Source organism: Centroberyx affinis, unplaced genomic scaffold, assembly GCF_046629955.1.
Source record: "Centroberyx affinis isolate AG114_WGS23_722 - 3 ecotype Tasmania unplaced genomic scaffold, CSIRO-AGI_Caff_v1 ptg001901l_1, whole genome shotgun sequence".
NCBI classification, from domain to species: Eukaryota; Metazoa; Chordata; class Actinopteri; order Beryciformes; family Berycidae; genus Centroberyx; species Centroberyx affinis.
The window spans coordinates 29240-48398 of NW_027280266.1; the positions used below are offsets into that span (position 1 = coordinate 29240).

At 43.6% G+C, this 19159-nt stretch overlaps 1 protein-coding gene across 1 annotated transcript in view; it reads right to left on the reverse strand.

Moving 5' to 3' along the window:
• The window catches only part of LOC139653240 (metabotropic glutamate receptor 1-like), a 28619-nt gene extending 14846 nt beyond the window's left edge, over positions 1–13773 (reverse strand). Inside the window, exons 1-2 of the mRNA XM_071530216.1 lie at positions 13044–13773; positions 9271–9520 (exon numbers count right to left, since the gene is read on the reverse strand). Of these exons, the coding sequence (XP_071386317.1) occupies positions 9271–9520; positions 13044–13773 (980 nt within the window). The remainder of the gene's footprint in view (positions 1–9270; positions 9521–13043) is intronic.
• Positions 13774–19159: the final 5386 nt, after the last annotated feature.

Genomic DNA, 19159 nt, shown 5'->3' on the forward strand with positions numbered 1-19159 from the left:
GGGGACTACTTTCCTTAGATCGAAAACGTGTTTACGGTTGGCTTATTAAGTTGTTTGAGGAAAAATTTGGCTGGCCCGGTGCACCGCGATGATGATATATGCTGCCCAGAGCAACGGCATGGCTCTTTGACATATTTTTAATCATTTTTTAAATACAATGGAGTTCTATGGCTACTGGGACATGGCTTCTTTGGGCGGCGGCAACATGGACAAGACTTGTTGGCTAAATAAAATCATTACTGATTTTGTTATTTTCATAGGATTTATTGACAGTAAGAAATGCATTAAAAAACACCAGCGTTATACTTTAAGCTGTTATATTGGTCAGACAAACAGGCGAGCTTGAAACTAGCACTAAGCTAGTTTTCACTATGGCTTCCACATCAATTTCTGACAATTTTTGCTTGATCTTTGCTCTCCAATTACAAGATCCAATTTGGACCATAACCAGTTGATGCCTATGGCACTACCTGCTGCTGATTTTCCTCTTCTACTGTTTTTAAGAGCGTAACCTGATTGATTTGTAGCGATTGTGTGTGTGTACGTGTGTGTTTTTAATGTTTTTTTGTGTGTGTTATATCAGCACACTGTGGTCCAGTGGCAGGTGTCTGTACAAAGAAGCATTTCAGCCCCTGCACATTACGATCTTGCAACGATGTCCAGATGCAAAGCCTGCATGCTATTTTTGATCACTCCAATGTCATTCACCCGTCCCCACGCACAGGGGAACACAAGGCATCAATTGGAAAGAGAGAGATGTCCTTGACAATGTGTTGCTGCTTTCAGTTAACATCAGAGGCGCGTTATAAATATTCAGATCCAGCTCATTGTACACCCTTGCTCAGTGGAACACAAACAGATGCAATCGCGAGTCCTGCCTCAACTTGGAAAATACTCGCCGGAACCACAATTGTGGACAAATAATGTACGATGTAACGTAAGCATGGCTCCGTTTCTGAATGAACGTCGAGTGTACGCCCTTATCTTATAATTACAATCTTTGTTACTGCGTTACCGGGTGGAATTTTTCAGATGTCAGCCATTTTCTCTGAGAGGGGCCTATTGTTTGGAGCCACGCTGACGGACTGAATGACAGATCTCCAGTGAGACGATCACACTCTCTCATTAGGCAAAACAAAATCTCCATGGTGACTGTGGGATAAGCAGCACACTAACCTTTTATTCCGGTGGTAAAATACTGCCCCGATAGAGAAAAGAGACATCTCCCCCTCACATTATCACAAACCACTGCCTGCATGATGTGCCCCAATAAACTCTATTTAAACTTTGATTTCTTCAGCACAGAGGGTCAAAAGGACACGCAACATGGCGGAACGGAGAGAGTAATGTAAAGATGGAGGCTCGGCGCTGAGCATCACTTCTCCATTGCTTCTCTGTCTCACTCCCTCACTCCCTCTAACCCCCACCCCCCCTTTCTCTCTCCCTCTCCGAGTCGTCACACTCATAACTAATGTATCAGTCGCTAATGTGCTCAAACTGGAGGTCTAAAGAAAGAATGATGTTTCTGGAAAGTGAGCCGTGCGAGAGCGAGCGGCACACTTTGCCCCGTCAGCTGCGGGGAGTGTGCCACACACACACACATGTAAGGGATAATCCTGAGAGGGGAAGAGGAGACTTATAGATGATCTGGAGGAAGCTGCCTGAGACTGTAGGCTACACTCACAGTCCTGCAGTGTATAATCTGAAGCAGGACGGCTATCATCTCTTCTAATCTTTTCTGCAAGTTGCGATCATTTTCCAATCGCAGCAATGCAACTCATTTTCTCAGTTTATATATATATATATTGGAAATGCGTCATCTTAGAATGTATTTATCCCATTATCCGGACCGTTCTTGTAAATCTGGCTCTATTTCCTAACACTTGATTCAGGTAGATTTATGAAGGGATTACGCCAAAACCCTGGAAATGATCAAAAGACGGTCTTAACTGTGTGTACATCTGTAGTTCTGGATGAGAGAGCTGCTCATTTATTTGGTATTATTGCCAGTGCTCTTGCCAGAGATAAGGTATCTTTTTCCTTCATGCCTCGCTATTTGCCAAGTTGCTCGCGAGAAGAAGTGAATAGGCAGAATTCCAGAAATCCTCCGCTCTCTCCTCCCCAAGATGGAGAGGAGATAAAAGCCTCGGAGATGACAGGAAAAAAGGCAGCTAAATGTGTCGCGCCACAACTCCTCTCTCTCCGGCTCCCTAAACGTTTCATTTATTCAAGCTCAGTGCAAAACCTGAGTCTCCTTGTTACAGAAAATGGAATAGGACAGCCAAACGCGGAAATATATGTGACACACAATATGGATTCAAAGCTTTCCCTGCACAGCCTCAAAAGACACAGTCATGCCCCGCTAATGACTAGTGCCGAGCTATTGTGGAGGCAGAACATCCCAGGTCCTGTCTCAGTGTCCATTTTGTCTGGAATAAAAAAAAAAAGAAAAAAGGATCGAGCATTCAAAATGGGACCCAGACCAAAACTGTGTCTGTAAGACAGGGGCAGAAATGAGCGTTACAAGTGGAAAAGCAGCTTATGCAAATTGCGTTCAGTAATAACAGCATTCAAGCAGCATTAGAGAGAGAGAGAGAGAGACGATGAATGCTGCTAATTGCAAGCAAGCAGGCGGGCGGATGGGTAGGTGGGTTCACTCCACACCGACACGCAGATAGGAGACTAAGTTTGGTACCGGGGGAGCAGGCGTTGGAGGGAATGATGACGAAAGGCACCGTGGATGTGTATTTATCTTTCAAAGCTGCAAAAGCAGATGGAAAAAGCGATGGTGTAGTCCAAATATTTTTAATTCATGGCAATTTCTCTACACAATTCAATACATGGAAATTAACATTCAACATTCAATACTGTCAAAATGTCAACAGAGACGATTTGCCTCAGTGAAACCTTAATTAACAACAGACGCATGAGACATTGCCATGGAATACCATACATCCCCATCAGCCCATTCACATTCACAACTAACACTTCCAAAATACATTTTAAGAATCAGTAAACTCCTCACCAGTGTGTGTGTGATGTAAAATACACTTTTTGTTTTAGAGTAGCTTACCAGCATGACCTCAGGTTAAGGACCAAACTGAATCTGTGGACACTTTTCTGTGGTATTCTTGCTGAAAATGTGTGCATTCTGTGAAGTGCCTCTTCTTTCTTCTTCTTCAAAAGGTGAGAACTGCAATTTACTAATATAAAAATGTGGTTCTATGAGCAGCGAGGTGAGCTGTACTTGTTATGCTGCGAGGGCACAAATGGCAAAGTTGTATTGATCACTTAGTGAGATTTCTGTGAGGCTTTGAGCGATGCCCTCACATATCAGAAGACATCAAACTACTTGCTACTGTGTGTCTCAGTCTCTCCTCTCGTACGTGTTCTTACTGAGGGCTCACACACATACACGCACGCACACACCTCCTTTTGCAGATGCCACCTAACTCCCACATCCCCCAGACCAGGTACTGTATGAGTAAATAACAGTGTAACTAATTGTACTGTAAACTAACTGAACTGTAAACTAATCAATTTCATATATACAGATTTCCAAGTAACCAATACCACCTTCAGTATGGTCCCAGGGTCTTTTGTAAGTGATCAGCAAAAGCATTTCTCTCGACTGGGACTTGTGAAATGTGTGCATTCAGCCAGATCTCTGCTGTGGGATAAAAACCTAATATCTCCAAAAAGCCTGTTTTTTCAGGGTTAAGAAAATGACCACATTTTCTGATTGACAGTTATGTGTTTTTGAAATTATGCAGAATGATTTGGATGAGTTTCATGAGTGCTAAGGTTGTTGAAAATGACGTATATGGAAACCAAAATACCATTTCAATTCAAGTAAGAAATCACAATTTTTATGTGAGTTTTCAAAATCATGAAGCAACTAGCAGGTGCATCAGTGAAAAAAACTGCAAAATTATTTAAGATGGCAACGAAAACAGTCTCAAAAATCATGACAACGTATGCTAAACATGCAGAAACTGCATCGTCAAAGAGGAACAGCGGTTGCAAGTCAAAGCTCACCGACAGGGATAGACAGACAATTAACAGGATTGTTGCAAAACACCATAAGTCTATGGTGTCAAAAATGACCACAGATTTGAGTGTTGCCATTTGGAAGCTGCTTGTATCCAAGGCCAGTGCACAAAGATGCATAACCTGGTGTGAGGAGCACAACACCTGAGCCGCTGAGCAATGGAGAGGAAGTAATATAGTCTGATAAGTCGTCTTTCACCCTTTTATCTCCATCCAGACGGGTTTACCTTTGGAGGAAGCCCTCATCCCACAATGTCTGTGTCCACGTGTTAAACATGACGGTGGATCTGTAATGATATGGGCAGCCATCTGGTGGCAGTCATTAGGTCTAATGATTTTATCTAAATAGTCCGACATGGTCATATAACAGGCAAGGAGGATGAGGCCATTTTGCAGGTCTGGGTGCACCCTATGGTGCAAACATTGTTCCCTCCCTCACTATTCCAAGATGATAATATAAAACCACAAGTCCTTTTCAAAGCGTAGAACTAGTCTACCTTGGCCATACTCAACTGAAAGCAAAGCCTTTGAATTTCTTTCCTTCCACTGCTATTTTTCCACTTCTATTCCACTACTATTTTTCAATAGCACTACAGCAAGTAGTTTATTTTCATACATTCAGCACAAATATTACATTCATCAGTAGCTGTTGCTTACTCTCTGGTGAAAGTGAAAATGATTAGATTCCTTCCTTTGGTGAGAATGCCCTCTAACCTCTTCCATAAACTCTCTGGATTCAGCGCACAAGCTATGCCAACTTCAAAACGGTATTGGGAAAAAATTGTTTAGGCTTGAGGTCCTAATTAATTTTGGCAAGGTCTGTTTGTTGTAGAATTGCCAGATACTGAATTTTGTCTTTGATCATCTTTGAAAGGTAAAGCCAAACTTGGCACATTTCCTAGACTTGGCACATATCCTAAAAACTTCTTTGTGATCATACATTTTCAAAAGAAACACCGGTGTTACCTCAAATGAACAAATGTCTAACTTTGAAATGCTGATATACCCTAAGACAAATAGTTGATCTTGTTCTGATGCGAAACAAACCTTAATAGCTGAGGGTAGAAGAGGAAGATATCCGTCAATACAAAAGAGACCTCTCACAACACTGTCATCTATCAGACAAGGTGAAAAAGGATGCACGAGCACATCGAGCTTGATTACACTTTCTGTGCTGCCTGTGCATGTCTGTACTGAATGCATTTCTCGTCCAATAGCATCGCTCTGAAATGTGCTCAATCAAAACAAGAAGACAGAGATCAATGTCTTCTTGATTATGACCGTAGAGGAGAATCTGTGCTCAGAATTCAGTGAAGAGCTCCTCAAGGCTTCTCAAGTGTGAGCATGTGAAAAATGTGTGTGTGTGTGTGTGTGTGTGTGTGTGTGCACGAGAGTGAATGCATGCGACAAATGTGTGTGTGTGTGTGTGTGTGTGAGCCCATGTGTGCTGCTGTAGTAGAGCCACGGAGACAATTGATTGGCAAAACCATGACTCACATCACACAGAGAGGGAGACAAGAGCCCATCTGACTGACAACAGCGGAGCGGAGTGGAAGCACAGTGCTGGAGCGATGCAGAGTCTGTGGGTCAGGGATAAAGTGGGTTTAGCACGCCGCTGCACCTGGCCCTCGTCTGAAGAGCAGGTTAGCCGAGCTGCGAAAACAAAAAGCTCTCACAGCTCTCCGCGTGGTCTGCTTGCCTCTCTGTCACTTACGTAGCTATACTGCTGTACAGTGCTCATCTTCTACCTCTTCTACTCCTATGACGTGCTCATATAGATACGCACGGCGAGGTGGAAAAAACACAACACTAGCGAGGGTGCGTGTTCATTGCCAGCTCATAGATTCCCATTCAATGCAGTTATGTTTTTGATTACTGGTACACCACATCTAGTTATAAGCTGGATGTATCTTGGCACTAAATTCTGGCGTTTAAAAATTTACACTGATTGGCTTAATGGGGGCGCTGTTTAAGGAATTACAGATTGGACTGTTGGTGGTGCTATAATTAAAGGTAAAAATTAATCATTTAAATGTCTAATTCTGAACAGTCATAATGGCTACTCCACCAGTCTAATTTTAATGAAACTACACACATCCAGCTGTCCTTACAAATTACACAGACAATGAGTGTGCTTTAATTAAAGGTATTTTTTTTGTTTACTTTTTTGACACAGGTAGTCAGATTGGCACTGTGTTCCAGCGTTTAAAACAAATACACTCGTTGGCCTGATGGGGGGGCGATATAATTAAAGGTCAAAATGTCAAACTCTGAAAGGCCATAACTTGGAGGTATGGTGCGTCTTGTTACTGATTGGCTCAAGCAGTGCCTGCATCATTTGTGGGGGACAATATGTTTGCTTGTTTTGTCATGATTTTAGGGTGGCACTCTGTGCCACTCTACTTGTCTTTCAGGGTCACTCTGATGTTATACACACACACACACACACACACACACACACTACATAAAAGCAGCTTCTGGCTCTATTTGGAAGTGAGGGCACAAATTTAAAAACAGCCTCTTTTTGATGAGCTAATATCTGTCTGCCAGCTTCATTCAGTCATTCAAATACATGCCAAGAAACACACACATGGCTTGGCATCTGTGTTGGCCCAGACTTCCTCTGTCATTTTCACTATCACTGTCCCCTCTCTCTCTCTCTCTCTCTCTCTCTCTCTCTCTAAACCTCTCTCTCTGTGACCCAGAAGCATTTCTTCCGCCCATGGAGACTTCCACAAAAGCTAAAAAAAGACCCACTCTCTTGTCTCCTATGGAAGAGAGATAAAGAGAGAGATATGGGAAGGAATGTAACACTGGAGTGTCATTATACTGGATAATTTAAAAGCCATATACTGTGTCTTGAAAGGAGCGCCTTCACCTCCAAAGAAATTAAATATGTACATACGCATTGAATATGACACGCACAACACAAACAGAGGTTGTGAAAAACCACACTTGTCTTCATTGCTTTAGTTAAAGCTCATTTCTACCACTGGGAGATATTAGAGGAAATAGAAAAGGCTCTCCCAAAGGTAATGGCGATGACAAGATAGAAATCCCTCTATGCCAGCCAATAGAGAGAGGTGTCGACTAGAATGGAAGATCTTGTATACACACACATCTACATACAACGAAATGAGATGCAACAAAAACCTATCGCCAGTGTTAATTTGATATATTAATTGAGTAGATCGCTATTCACCGTGACAATTTTAATTAATTTTAACTAGTTTGCCAGTAAGCAGTGTTAGACACTGTCACACTGTGCATGTGTAAAATAGAAGCAACTGCAACAACAAGTTACTCTTCCCTAACTTAAAGGAAAAACCCACCCAAAAACACTTTAACACTATACTAAACAGCTATTGTCGATGTACCTTGCATTTCTGAGCCCATTTTGTTGTTTGGTGGTGTATTTTTCTTATTCCCGCGGATAACTGGCCGAACGTAGACAACATGATGTCACATTGAGATATTTCCAGCGCAGCACAGTTTGATAGCAGAAAACTTTTCAACTATCTACAACATCAGTGGTAAACATCAGGTTCTGGTGTCAGTCCCTCAGAATCAAAGAGTTTCTAGATTCAACATTTTGCACTGACATTCAAGAATCAGAGAAACCCACTGTAGAAGAGGCAGAGATACCAATTTCTCCACCGGCGGCAGCCTCGATACACCATAATGCAATGCAGCCACAGCTTGGATCTTTGTGGTTCTATCTTCGGCAGCGTGTGAAATACAACACCCTCTTTGACGGCTTTTTTGTAATTTGAACAACCGGGAACGGCACCATGGCATTATTCTCTCTCCACTCGCTTTTCTCTCGACTGGAAAAACTTACTACACTATCACTATCACTATCGCTATCACTCTCTCCACCTACACATACACACTACAGAGAAGCCCCCTTCTCTGGTGGTTGTCGAAAGTCATTCTGGGAAATGCAGGAAGCCACTAACTGAAGTGGAAGTAGACGAGGCAGGTTGAGAGAAAGTGGGAACACCAAAAAAACTAGATTACAACACAAAATCACTCCTTGCATGCAGTGAACATCATAAATTGCTGTTATCTAACAGTGTAGGAGTATCCGAGGGTGGATTTTTCCTTTAAAGGCACGTCTGCTGAGCGGCAAACCATCAGCAGCTCACCAAGAAGCCAAGCGTTGTGCCAAGTCAGTGAGTCTCTTGCAAGTAGAAAGATAATCGACCTAATCTTCGAAACTGCAAATGACTGTCAGCCAAAACAGGAGCAACCTGGTGTGCATGAAGGTATTCAAGTAAAGAAGGAAGTAATTGTGACTTTTGTCTCTTACTCTGGTTCTGAATTTGAGCTGCGTTCATGCTGGTGTTCAGCAAATCTCCTGAGAACACTGCTGAGCCTTAAGCCCCGGTCATCCTTATCTGTCTGATTAATGTCCTCCTCATGTAACATAAGGTTGACAGCTGCCCAACAACAGACCTGGCCCCCAAAAAAATCTCCTTCCTCTCCCAAATAACGGGGAGGAGATATCGCTTGAATGAAATGAAATGTAGCTATCAAGGTCGCCGCTGCGGCTTTTAGTGACAACCGTGAATTTTCCTCAAGGGCTATCTCATAGTGTAATGTGCCGTTGTGTAAGTGCGCGAGCTGACTCTACTTGCCCTTTTTCTAATGAGTAAGATTACAGCTACAGTCAGTCAGTGTCACTCAGCATTGATGTACAGAGTGAGAGACAGAGAGAGAGAGGGGAGGAAGGGGGAGGGGATAAGGTTAGGAGATGAACAGATGAGGAGGGAAGAGAAGGAGGCGGCGAGCCTTGGAGAGCGCACAAAGGAGAGGTGTCATCGCAGAAAGGCTATCAAGGGAATGTCACAGTTCACATTGATTCGATGTGTTCTTCATGTGTACAAATGGATAAATATGTGTGAGCATGTGGTCTTCTCCGTACTCAGTGAGGAATAACTATCATTGCTTCGGCACCATTACTATTCATTTTTCTCCTCTCGTTTTGTGTCTGTGACAGAAATACAAATTATTCATTACTGGAGAAAATTTCTTTCCGGCGCTATCAGTATGTGGTCTAATTCTTCTTGGTTGCCTTGGTGACATGCACATCAGGAGGAAGACCGCTCCGCACATGCAGCCACCCACCCCGCGCTCAAACCCAACTCAGCTTCTCAGCAGATCCAAAAAACAAGTTCCAGACTGTGAATTCAAACCGTGCAGTGAGTCCACACGTACCTGCCGATGAGGAGGAACTCCGCGGACACGCCCAGCCGCCTCATGGCCATCAGCAGGCCTCGGACGGTCATGCCCTCGCAGAAACACACCACCACGCGGGCTTTGGGCAGACGCTCCCGTAGCTTCCGCAGCAGCCGGTCGAAGTGCTTCTCCCCCGCGTTGCTGTAGATCTTGTCCGAGTGGGCGATGCACAAGCCTTCCTGAGAGGCCAGCTCCTTGAAGGCCTCCATGCCGCTCTCCCCATAGTTTCCTGCGGTTGATGGAGAAAACAGTGCGTCAGTTACTGGCGGGGACGCAGTAGTGGCAAAGCACACAGTGATGAAGTCCCGCAGGCTGAAAAACATGCAATTAGATTAAACACTGAAATGTATTTTCTTTCTCTTGGGTTATCCCATTTAGTAGACCTTCTGCATAAGGATATTGCACCAACTAGTGGAGAGAGCATAATATAGGACATTGCTTTCTGATTGTAAGCGACAAATCAATATTTTAAATATGGCATCAGCAAAGCATTACACGCCTTGTTACTTACAAACACATGTTGTCTCCAGCCTTATTTAGAGAGCACAAGCCATTACTTTGATTTCAACCATACATTTCAAATTGTATCATTGATGGACAACGTATGTACACCAGTGTGCACCGCTTGAAGATACAGCAGCATTGTGGGAGAATCCAGACTGCTACAAATATACTGTGTGACAACTCTGACAAATCAAGTCCTGACTGAGCTGCAGCTCTGATCCTCTGATAATGACAGTCAGAGAGTTTTCTGGCTACTGATTGCAATCAAAGCTGCAAGGGGTGGAGAGGGCTACCCTTATTTAACTGTACACCATCCCAATCAAGAGCTCTGTAAAGTAGTTTTAGTCAAAATCTTGTACTGCCATGTGGACCGCAGTGTTTCACCAAATGCGTCATGGTCTGGATTGTTGATAAAACCAGGGGTTCTTTAGCACGAGAGCTGGATTACAGACACAACCCAACCACTTGTATGTGTGAGTGTGTGCATATGTGTATGTGAGTCTTTGCATGTGTATCTATTCAAATGGAAACTAGCAGCACCTATCCATAAATCCAGAAAACATTTGTGTAGGAATTGTCTTCAGGAGAGTCGAGCTCCCCGAGGGTCTCCATGCCACTCTCCCCATAGTTTCCTATGGGTGAAGAAGAATTCTGTCTGTGCATGGTGTGGCATTATAGAGCGGGGAGGACAGTGGCAGAAATTGGCACCACAATAATGCATTTACTCTGGCACACAATGGGCCCATGTGTTTTTTTTTCCAATAGTCTTTTGATGACATTTTCAATTGCCTCGTTTCATTCTCCCACTGGAAAATGGAATCATGATATCCAATTATTTCTCTCTTTCCATCTAGGCTGTGAGACAGGTGGGTGGTGGTGCATTAGCTGACAGCTCATTTGACATTGACCACCAAAACTGCTTTGTGTATTCCTACTAGACTGATGATAATCGGGACAGGTAATTTATGCAATTTCAGAGCCCTAGCTGTTGCTATGGGCAACAAGCTGCATTTTAACTTGTCTAAGGTGGTGGAGAGGGGAAACTCACACACTGAGCCAGTCGTGACCATTGCTCAGAGATAACTATGGATAGAGTGGTACAAACAGGTGGATTTACATATGGCTCCTCAAAGGTCAGGGGAAGGTCTGAATCAGGCATCATTATTACTGTGAGTCAACTTAGTTATAGACAATTACAGTAATTCCCAGTTCCTCAGCGCTGTCTCTCATATAGCTGAACTTGGTCTGTGTGAGAATTATATTTACAAAAGAACAAACATCTCACTCAAGCTAAAACTTACAAGTCGGATTTTGAAGTTACTTTTCAGAAGCATCTGATATGGAAACTTAGCATCTTCTCCCATTTTTAACACTGCAACAGTGGCCTATTGCCTAACTGCTGTTGCTTGCAATCAAACCACTCCTCCCCTGAGCGGTCTTTCATTACTCTTGCATTATAACTTCAGTCCCAGAGGATCATCCTGTAGATCTGCTGAGGTCAGATAGCTGACGCCCCTAGCAAATGCCTCGGGGTACTGCATCTCCCAAACTCCCTCTCTTCATCTACCTGTGTCAAAGCCCCCCCTCCAACACCTGACTATAACAGGACTTTCCAAGATGTCTTACACTCCCCATGAGGCCATGAGGCCATGAGTCCCTGGGGGGGGGGGGGGGGGATCCTGGGTAATGTAGCCTGTCAATCATAATTTGGGTGCACATCACTGACTGTGTTTCACTAAGACTTTAATGAAACGCTGTGGAGGTAATTCACTTTGCAGTAATTACTCTGTCTCTACCCATCCCCTCGCTCCCTTTTACCTTCTATCCCCGCCATTATATTCTGTTGTGCCGTAATGAGCGAAAGAGCTTTAAATCAGACAGTAAGCCCAGCGTGGTGTGAAATAAAAATACTGAATACTGTCATTTCTAGGAGTGGGGGCGGTGGGAGGGTTGTTCATGTAAAAACAACGACTCTGTATCTCCCGATTCAATTCAAAACTGATTTGTGAAGATCTATAATTAAATTCATTTTAATTTGTGCATGCATCTAGTGAAATTTGGAACATTAACATGTCATTTTTTTTATTTCAGCCTCAACCTCATGAATTAACTGTGGGATGAACACAACATTTCCAAATGAACACCTCAAATGTAAATGCTAAAGTGACCTTAGTCCTTCACCTGCTTGCCTTAATATGGTATTATTATATGGCATTATTATACCATTATTATAATATATCACAAAAGCATCAGTCATAGTGTATTTCAACCAAGTGCTAAGGGAAAGGAGGGAGTGGAAGTTCATATTTTTCTCAAAGAAACAATATTGACTCAACTTACACTTTTCCATATCTTACTGTATCCCATCCATGTACCCACAGCTGAAGTTAATGCAATGTATGAGGCTGCATGTGAAAACTCCTTAAGTCCCATAACCCTCAACTCCAGACAGAGCAGCACAGGGGGCATTAGAGGTCCTAATTAAGATATACTTAAGAATGCACATAACGAAATGTGGACGCAACTGCCTGCTCTTTTAACGGAATGGTATTAGCATCAGATTAAAAAGCCTAAGAGAGAGAGAGAGAGAGAGAGAGAGAGAGAGAGAGAGAGAGAGCGAGAGAGAACGGGAGAGACAGAGACAGGCAGACCGACATAGAGAGGTGAGGGGGAGAGTGAAGGATGTGCTGACCAAATATATTTTCCATCCAGTTCCCATTTCCATGTATAAATACAAATAATAAGCAGACTTGGAAAGTTCCAATCAGAGGGCATAAACAAACAAATTGAGTTTAAGTCTGTGCTTATTTTGGGGGTACAAGGAATTCTATCTATTTAGTAGGCCTGTGCATAATTTTTTGCTGACATTTGGTTGGTCAGTTTAACAAATAAAGAAATAATCTAGTGGTTTAGCATCAGTATGAAATCATCTTGCCAGCTTCCCCTGTACATCTCAGGATCACTCCTTGTAAACTTGCCCCATCCCACAGCCAGAATACAGATGTAAGCCCTCATGAAAAACAACTATGGTAATTCTATAATACATTTTAGGAGGATACTATATAAATATCACAGCCAAAGTATAAGTATATACTATCACACTGACACATACACTTATGTGTGTATCACACTTCACACACATAAGTCCCACTAGTAAAGGAATGTTGTAGTGATACCAGGAGACAATGTCCTTATTGGAGCATTACAGGAATGTTATGGTGATGTTATGGCCAGTGATGGGGTCTTACCCTCAGTGTGCACCGCAGACACATAGGTCCAGTTGTAGCGCTTGACGATGTCCAGCATGGCCCGGGCCTGGAGGGTGTCCGAGGGCACGACCCTCAAGAAGTACTTGAACAGAGTCTTGTCGCTCAGGTCGATGCTGGTGGCAGAGTAGGCGATCTGCGGGATGTTGAAGAGCTGGAGGAGGTTCTGCACCTGGATGGCCACGGAGCTGGAGCCCGGCCCGATCACCCCAGCGATGGGCTTCTTGGTGGGCGGGGGCTGGTTGGACGGGGTCCCGTCTATGCACCACTTGGACCCGTCCTTGTCGTCCCGGATGGAGATGAGGGAGTCCCGGATGAACTCGATGCTCTGCTCCAGGGCCACGGAGGAGTGCCAGCAGGAGTCCCGGATCTCGCAGCCTAGGCTGATGTTGGGGAGCAGGTGCGGATCGGCGTTGATCCGGTCCAACGCGTGGAACATGGCCTCCACCCTCTGGATGCCGTACTGCTCGCGGACGTCCCCGCACTTCCGCTCGGCCACTTTCTCCGCGGACGGCTGGTGGTGGACGGAGAAGAGCGCGCCGATGATCACGTCCCCGTCCATCCGGGCCACGGAGCGGGACACGGCGCGCGGGACCACCGACCGTTCGTAGATGCTGCTGCTGTGGGAGAGCACGAGGACGCGGAAGAAGAACGCGGGGAGACACAGGAGCGCGAGGAGACCCATCTTTACGCGTGCCATGTTGTGCCACATCGCGTGAGCCGTGCCAGCTGTGCAGGCATACTATCTGCTGTCTCTCGGTACATCCACGTTTAGCCCAGCGACCACGATCTGTGAGCGCGACGCCCGGAGCATATCCACGCACACCTGCGGAGAGGCAAGACAGACTGGCGTGAAACGCGAGCGCAAGGAGGAACAAACCCAGATGTGCAGATAAAAACAGTTCTTTAACCTTTATGTGACTGAGCACGCATGCTCTTTTCCCTGCAACGCCCAGATCACATTCCTTCACTTACACACCTGGTAGCTGCCCAGCAGCACTCTCTCACCAGCTACCATCGAGCTGCCCATGAGCAAGGCACTTAACCCCCAGCTGCTCAGTGGACAATACTGAACAGCACTAATCCTAACAAGACTGTTATCCACTGGGAGCTGCTCAGAACAACCAGTGTCCTTCTGGGAGCTGAAGAAGCAGCCCCACTGGAGCAGCTGGGGGTAAAGTGTATTTCGGGGATCATAAAATCTCTCGAACCATCGAGATTTATTATAAATAGACAGTAACATGACGCCCTTGTATCCGGAGCAGCTGAATGTCTGTGCCCACTGCCCATTGAGAAAATCAGACAGGAGCCAGATTTCAGCACCGTGGACAGCGCGCTTTCCAACTAAACGTTACAAGGACGTCTTTGGGACAGTGGCTGCCTGGTTATCATACATACCTCTCACATACACAACTGTTACATTTTGCACACTTTGACTCAGCTGTTTTCTAATAGAGCCAAGAACATCGAATTTGAAATCTAGATGAAGACAAGGATAAAATACAGGTTATTATTTTAGACGCCGCCTGCATTTATCCTATCAACTGCCACGCAAGGTGTCACAGATCAGTGGGCAATACTAAGAATTATAATAATAATCATAGTAATAATAATAACAACACGCATGTATCGAATAAGGCTGATAGCTGGCAGCAAGAGGGTGCATGTATTTCTCAATAATTGCCTCCATCTGTCCTTTTCATGGCCCTGCATTGAAAATAGGGACATCTTTTAAGCTGCTCGTCCCGTTTGTTTTCATAAACGAGCCATAAAAACTTGCATGTACCTGAATCCTCGAGACATGTCGCGTGCCTCCGTCCGTCTTCTGCAGCGCGCGGTCCTCTCGGCTGTGATACTTGAGTCTCTCTCTCTCTCTCACTCTCTCTCTGTCTCTCTCTCTCTCTCTCTCTCTCTCTCCCCCTCTCTCTCTCTCTCACACACACACACACACACACACACACACACTCCCTCGAAACACAAATTATACACTAATAATTAAACAATATTAAACAAAAAAAACACAATTTCTCTCTTGCTCTCTCTCTCTCAAAACGCGAAGACACCCCCTAACCATCGTCTCTCTCTCTCTCTTCCTCTCTCTCTCTCTCTCTCTCTCCCTCTCTCTCTAGAAACGCGAAGAGCCCCCCTCCCCTCCACTCCCCATCGCCCTTACCTCCCTCTCTCTGCCAGTCCTTCTAAAAGGCTGTTTTCTGGGAGCTACAATGTTTCCTAAGAGCTAAAATGACAGCTGCACAGGTCAAACAAAAAAATCGCCGGAAATCTATTTGTAAGCCAAACAATCCAGGTTGAAACTCATGATAAAATTTCACACCAGTGGAGCATTTCAGGACTAACGTTCCCCCCTAAGCTCTGTGCATATGTGCCAGAGAGTTTGGTGACCTGCTGTGTTCTAATTTATCACGTTGACCACAATAATGAGGGCTTCTCAGTCAGCAGGTGTCGAAGTTTTGATGGCAAATGATATTAGGCCGAGATGAAGGGACTTTGCCAAAGCTTAGTGGTTGAGTGAATCGACGCCCCTGATGACGACAATTCAGAGCAACTTATCAGCTGGTATTGCCAGTGTAGGGGAATGCCATGACAGTGGCACCATCAGGTTTTGGTTATAGCACACAAACTGAACCATTTGAATAAAGAAAATGACTAACTAATTAGTGATCTTGCGTGGCAATGGCACAATTATATGTGTAACAGGTGGGGGCGGGTGGGAATTATGGCATTATCATAACTGTTACTTAATTATTATTATTGTTTATTACAGTTATCATCATCAACATATAGATGACTAAATTGTACCTAATTCCAATAGCAATAAAGCTTATTGAAGTGAACTGACAGAAACAGAGAGAGAGAGAGAGAGAGAGAGAGAGAGAGATTAGGAATGGGTGTCACAAGGCGTTAAATAGCATTTAGAGAGCCCAACAATCAAAGGGGCGTAGTAAGATGTTGGACAGACAAGCGTGACCACCAAGCAGACAGAAGCGTGAGAATAAACAGCAGAAGGACGCTTTATGTCACATGAACATGTCATATTTACTACAGTATGTCCAGAGTGACGTCAAGTACTACTCTCCCTTATGCGTTCAGGCCCTAAAATATCACGTGAGTAAATTGGATTTTGAGCCACTGATGAGGGGTGCATGTTAATACCTTTAATTTACTTAAGGCTCTAATGGGCTACACTATAATTAAAATAGGCTACAATGGATGGTGATTCCCCCCCCCCCCCCCCCCCCCCCGCATCCCGTTGTTTCAGCACCATGGACAGCAAAGCAATCTACCCATTCCCAACAACTTGCACCGCCCTCTAGTGTTTGCTTCACGGTCTTGTTCACATTTGGAAACCGTTCAGTGGGATCAGTAGTGGAGATTAATCCCACCCTAAACTTACTTTTACCACCTTTTTACCTGCGGAATAGAGTTTACCCACCTTTCTAGGTCTGACACAAATCTTTATAGCATCAAATCATGCTATACATTATAGTAAGTATATTAAGTACTAAACTGATTTAGGCCTAAGTTATGTGAGGATAAGGTCTTTTAAGGAAAAAATACACTACCAGTCAAAACTTTGGACAGACCATTGTCTTTATTTTTACTATCTTCCACATTTTAGAATAATAGTAAAGACATCAAAACTATGAAATAACACAAATGGATTTATGCAGTGACCAAAAAAAGTGTTAAACAAATCAAAACTATCTTATATTTTAGATTCTTTAAAGTTGCCGCCCTTTGCCTTGATGAAGAAATCATTCATAGGATCAACTTCACACATTTATATTTGTCTAAGAAACAAATTTCAAGCATTTAAGCATAAGCCTTTAGATCTAAATGACTTTAAGATGGTGAAAAACATAGTACATTCAAATAGGTGTGTCCAAACTTTTGACTGGTAGTGTACATTTTTGCTTTATTGAAAGTATAATTGTCTTTTGTTGAAATTTGATATTTTGAATACTTTCCTTATTATTTGATATTTTGTTGTTTGCCTTATGGTGATCACCGAGTGGAGGTCATCTAGTTGACCCACCACTACTGTCACTGAATAGGGTTCCCCCCAAGTAGTTAAAAAAAATGAAACAATGAGTCCTAATGATCTGACTTCATCCCACGCACTATCCCACGCAAAGACGCACCCCGGGGCCATGGCCTGCACGGTAGGGTCGAGTCGTGACTCAGGCCAGGCGGTACAAATCACAAATAAACTTATAGAGGAGCTGCTATGACACTGCCACTGCTGGTGCCCAGGGCTGCGGGAGCGAGCATCTGATATTGAACCTGACTAGAAGTGACATGTTTGAGAGAGAGAGAGAGACTACTTGGATACTGGAGCCACACTTCAGGGCAAAGGGGGGCAGCGGTGGGTGTATTTGGGGACTACAGTCTGCGTAGGTTGACCACAAGGGTTTCAAGCAATGACTATCTACAATACTATAAATACCATGTGTCTATTGCACTGGTCAAGAGACACCAATCAAAATGTTTTTTGTGGCTTCGCCCTCCTGAAAAGGAACCAAGGTATAATAAAGTAGATAGATATCACAGCAAACTATATTGAATATCCTATAGGAATGTTATAGGACTACTAATAACATGAGAGATAAAAACAATACCATTAAGTACGATAAGGTCACTATAAACTCACTGTTGAGTACCACAGACACTCTACAAGTCTCTTACATCGAAATATTATGGGGATATTATAATGATTTTTCAGCAGTGCAGTTCTAGGGCCTTGAAGTGTTTTTTTGTTTTTTTTACCTTTCCTATCAGCAATATTGATGTCACTGTCTTGACTCAAAGTTGTGAAAAATCGGCTGCTCTAAAAAGTAGACGTATATTTCTGTTTTATGTCCTCAAATAAAATGAAAGCCCATCAATCAATCCTTTACCTTTTGGCAGGCCTATTCTTCATGTTTTCCCCTGCATTGCACAGCTGCTGTAAATGGCTGGAGTGAATCAGGAAGCTTGGCACTGATTCAGCAACATCTCTCGTTTTAATCAAGGCGGGATTGATGGCCTATCAGAAAACTGAGAGTTTAAGCACATTAGCATGAAGAATCTCAGATAAAATGACCCGGTTTGTCGCTCAACACTTCACATGAAACCACTGGAAAAACTTGCAGACGAAGGCACGGGCGTGCTTGATAAACGTTTTCAGCACCGGACAGCTCAGCAGCAATAAACACAGGTGTGTGGGATGAGGGTGAGCTGTCTAGTTCAGAAAAGTTTATGAAAAGTTTAAAAACTGGGCTTCATCAGGGTAAGGAAGCACTTGGATCTCTTCTTCCTCATGACTAGAAGACCCTTTGTTTCCATAGAGCACCCAAACTACAGAAGCTAAGAAGCTTTCCAGCCTCTGATCTGTTATGCATGAACAGCGCTTACAGTTCATGTCCCAGGTTTCACTGCTTGCTGATTTAACAAAAAAACTTGAACTGTGGCAGCACCATGCCAGGATTATCCACTGAGTATACAGTTTCACGTTCCCTGGGGCCCCGGACCACCAAGGGCCCCAACAGCCACTGGTTTGTGTGTGTATGAAGTTAGAATTTAACTGTAATTTCCCCCCTCACATATAAATGTGTATACCATCTTGATTATTTTGAATAATGAGCAACTTCAATATGGATTGCCTGATCTATCTGATGGGGCAGTACTTGACACAGCAAATGCACAATGTAATGCTAAACAGTTTATAGCAATGGGATTCAAAGACACTATCCACTTCATGTAAAAAATTGTTTGTTAGGACCAAAGGATCAAATCTGTTTATAGCTGCCTGGCACTTTATAGACACATATACCTCAAATGAAGCACAGTAACCAATTAAGCAAATTTAAAATTGTACATAACATTATTTTTGAATTTAAAATTGTACATGACATTATTTTTGAATTAATATACACTGGGTGTACAAACAGTAGGAACACCTGCTCTTTCCACCACAGAGGGACAGTTTGAATCCAGGTGAAAGCCATGATCACTTTTTGTTCTCACCTGATAAATCCATGTGAAGATAAATACAATAGTTAAAAGAGGGATTTTTCAGCCTTGAGACAACTGACAAATGG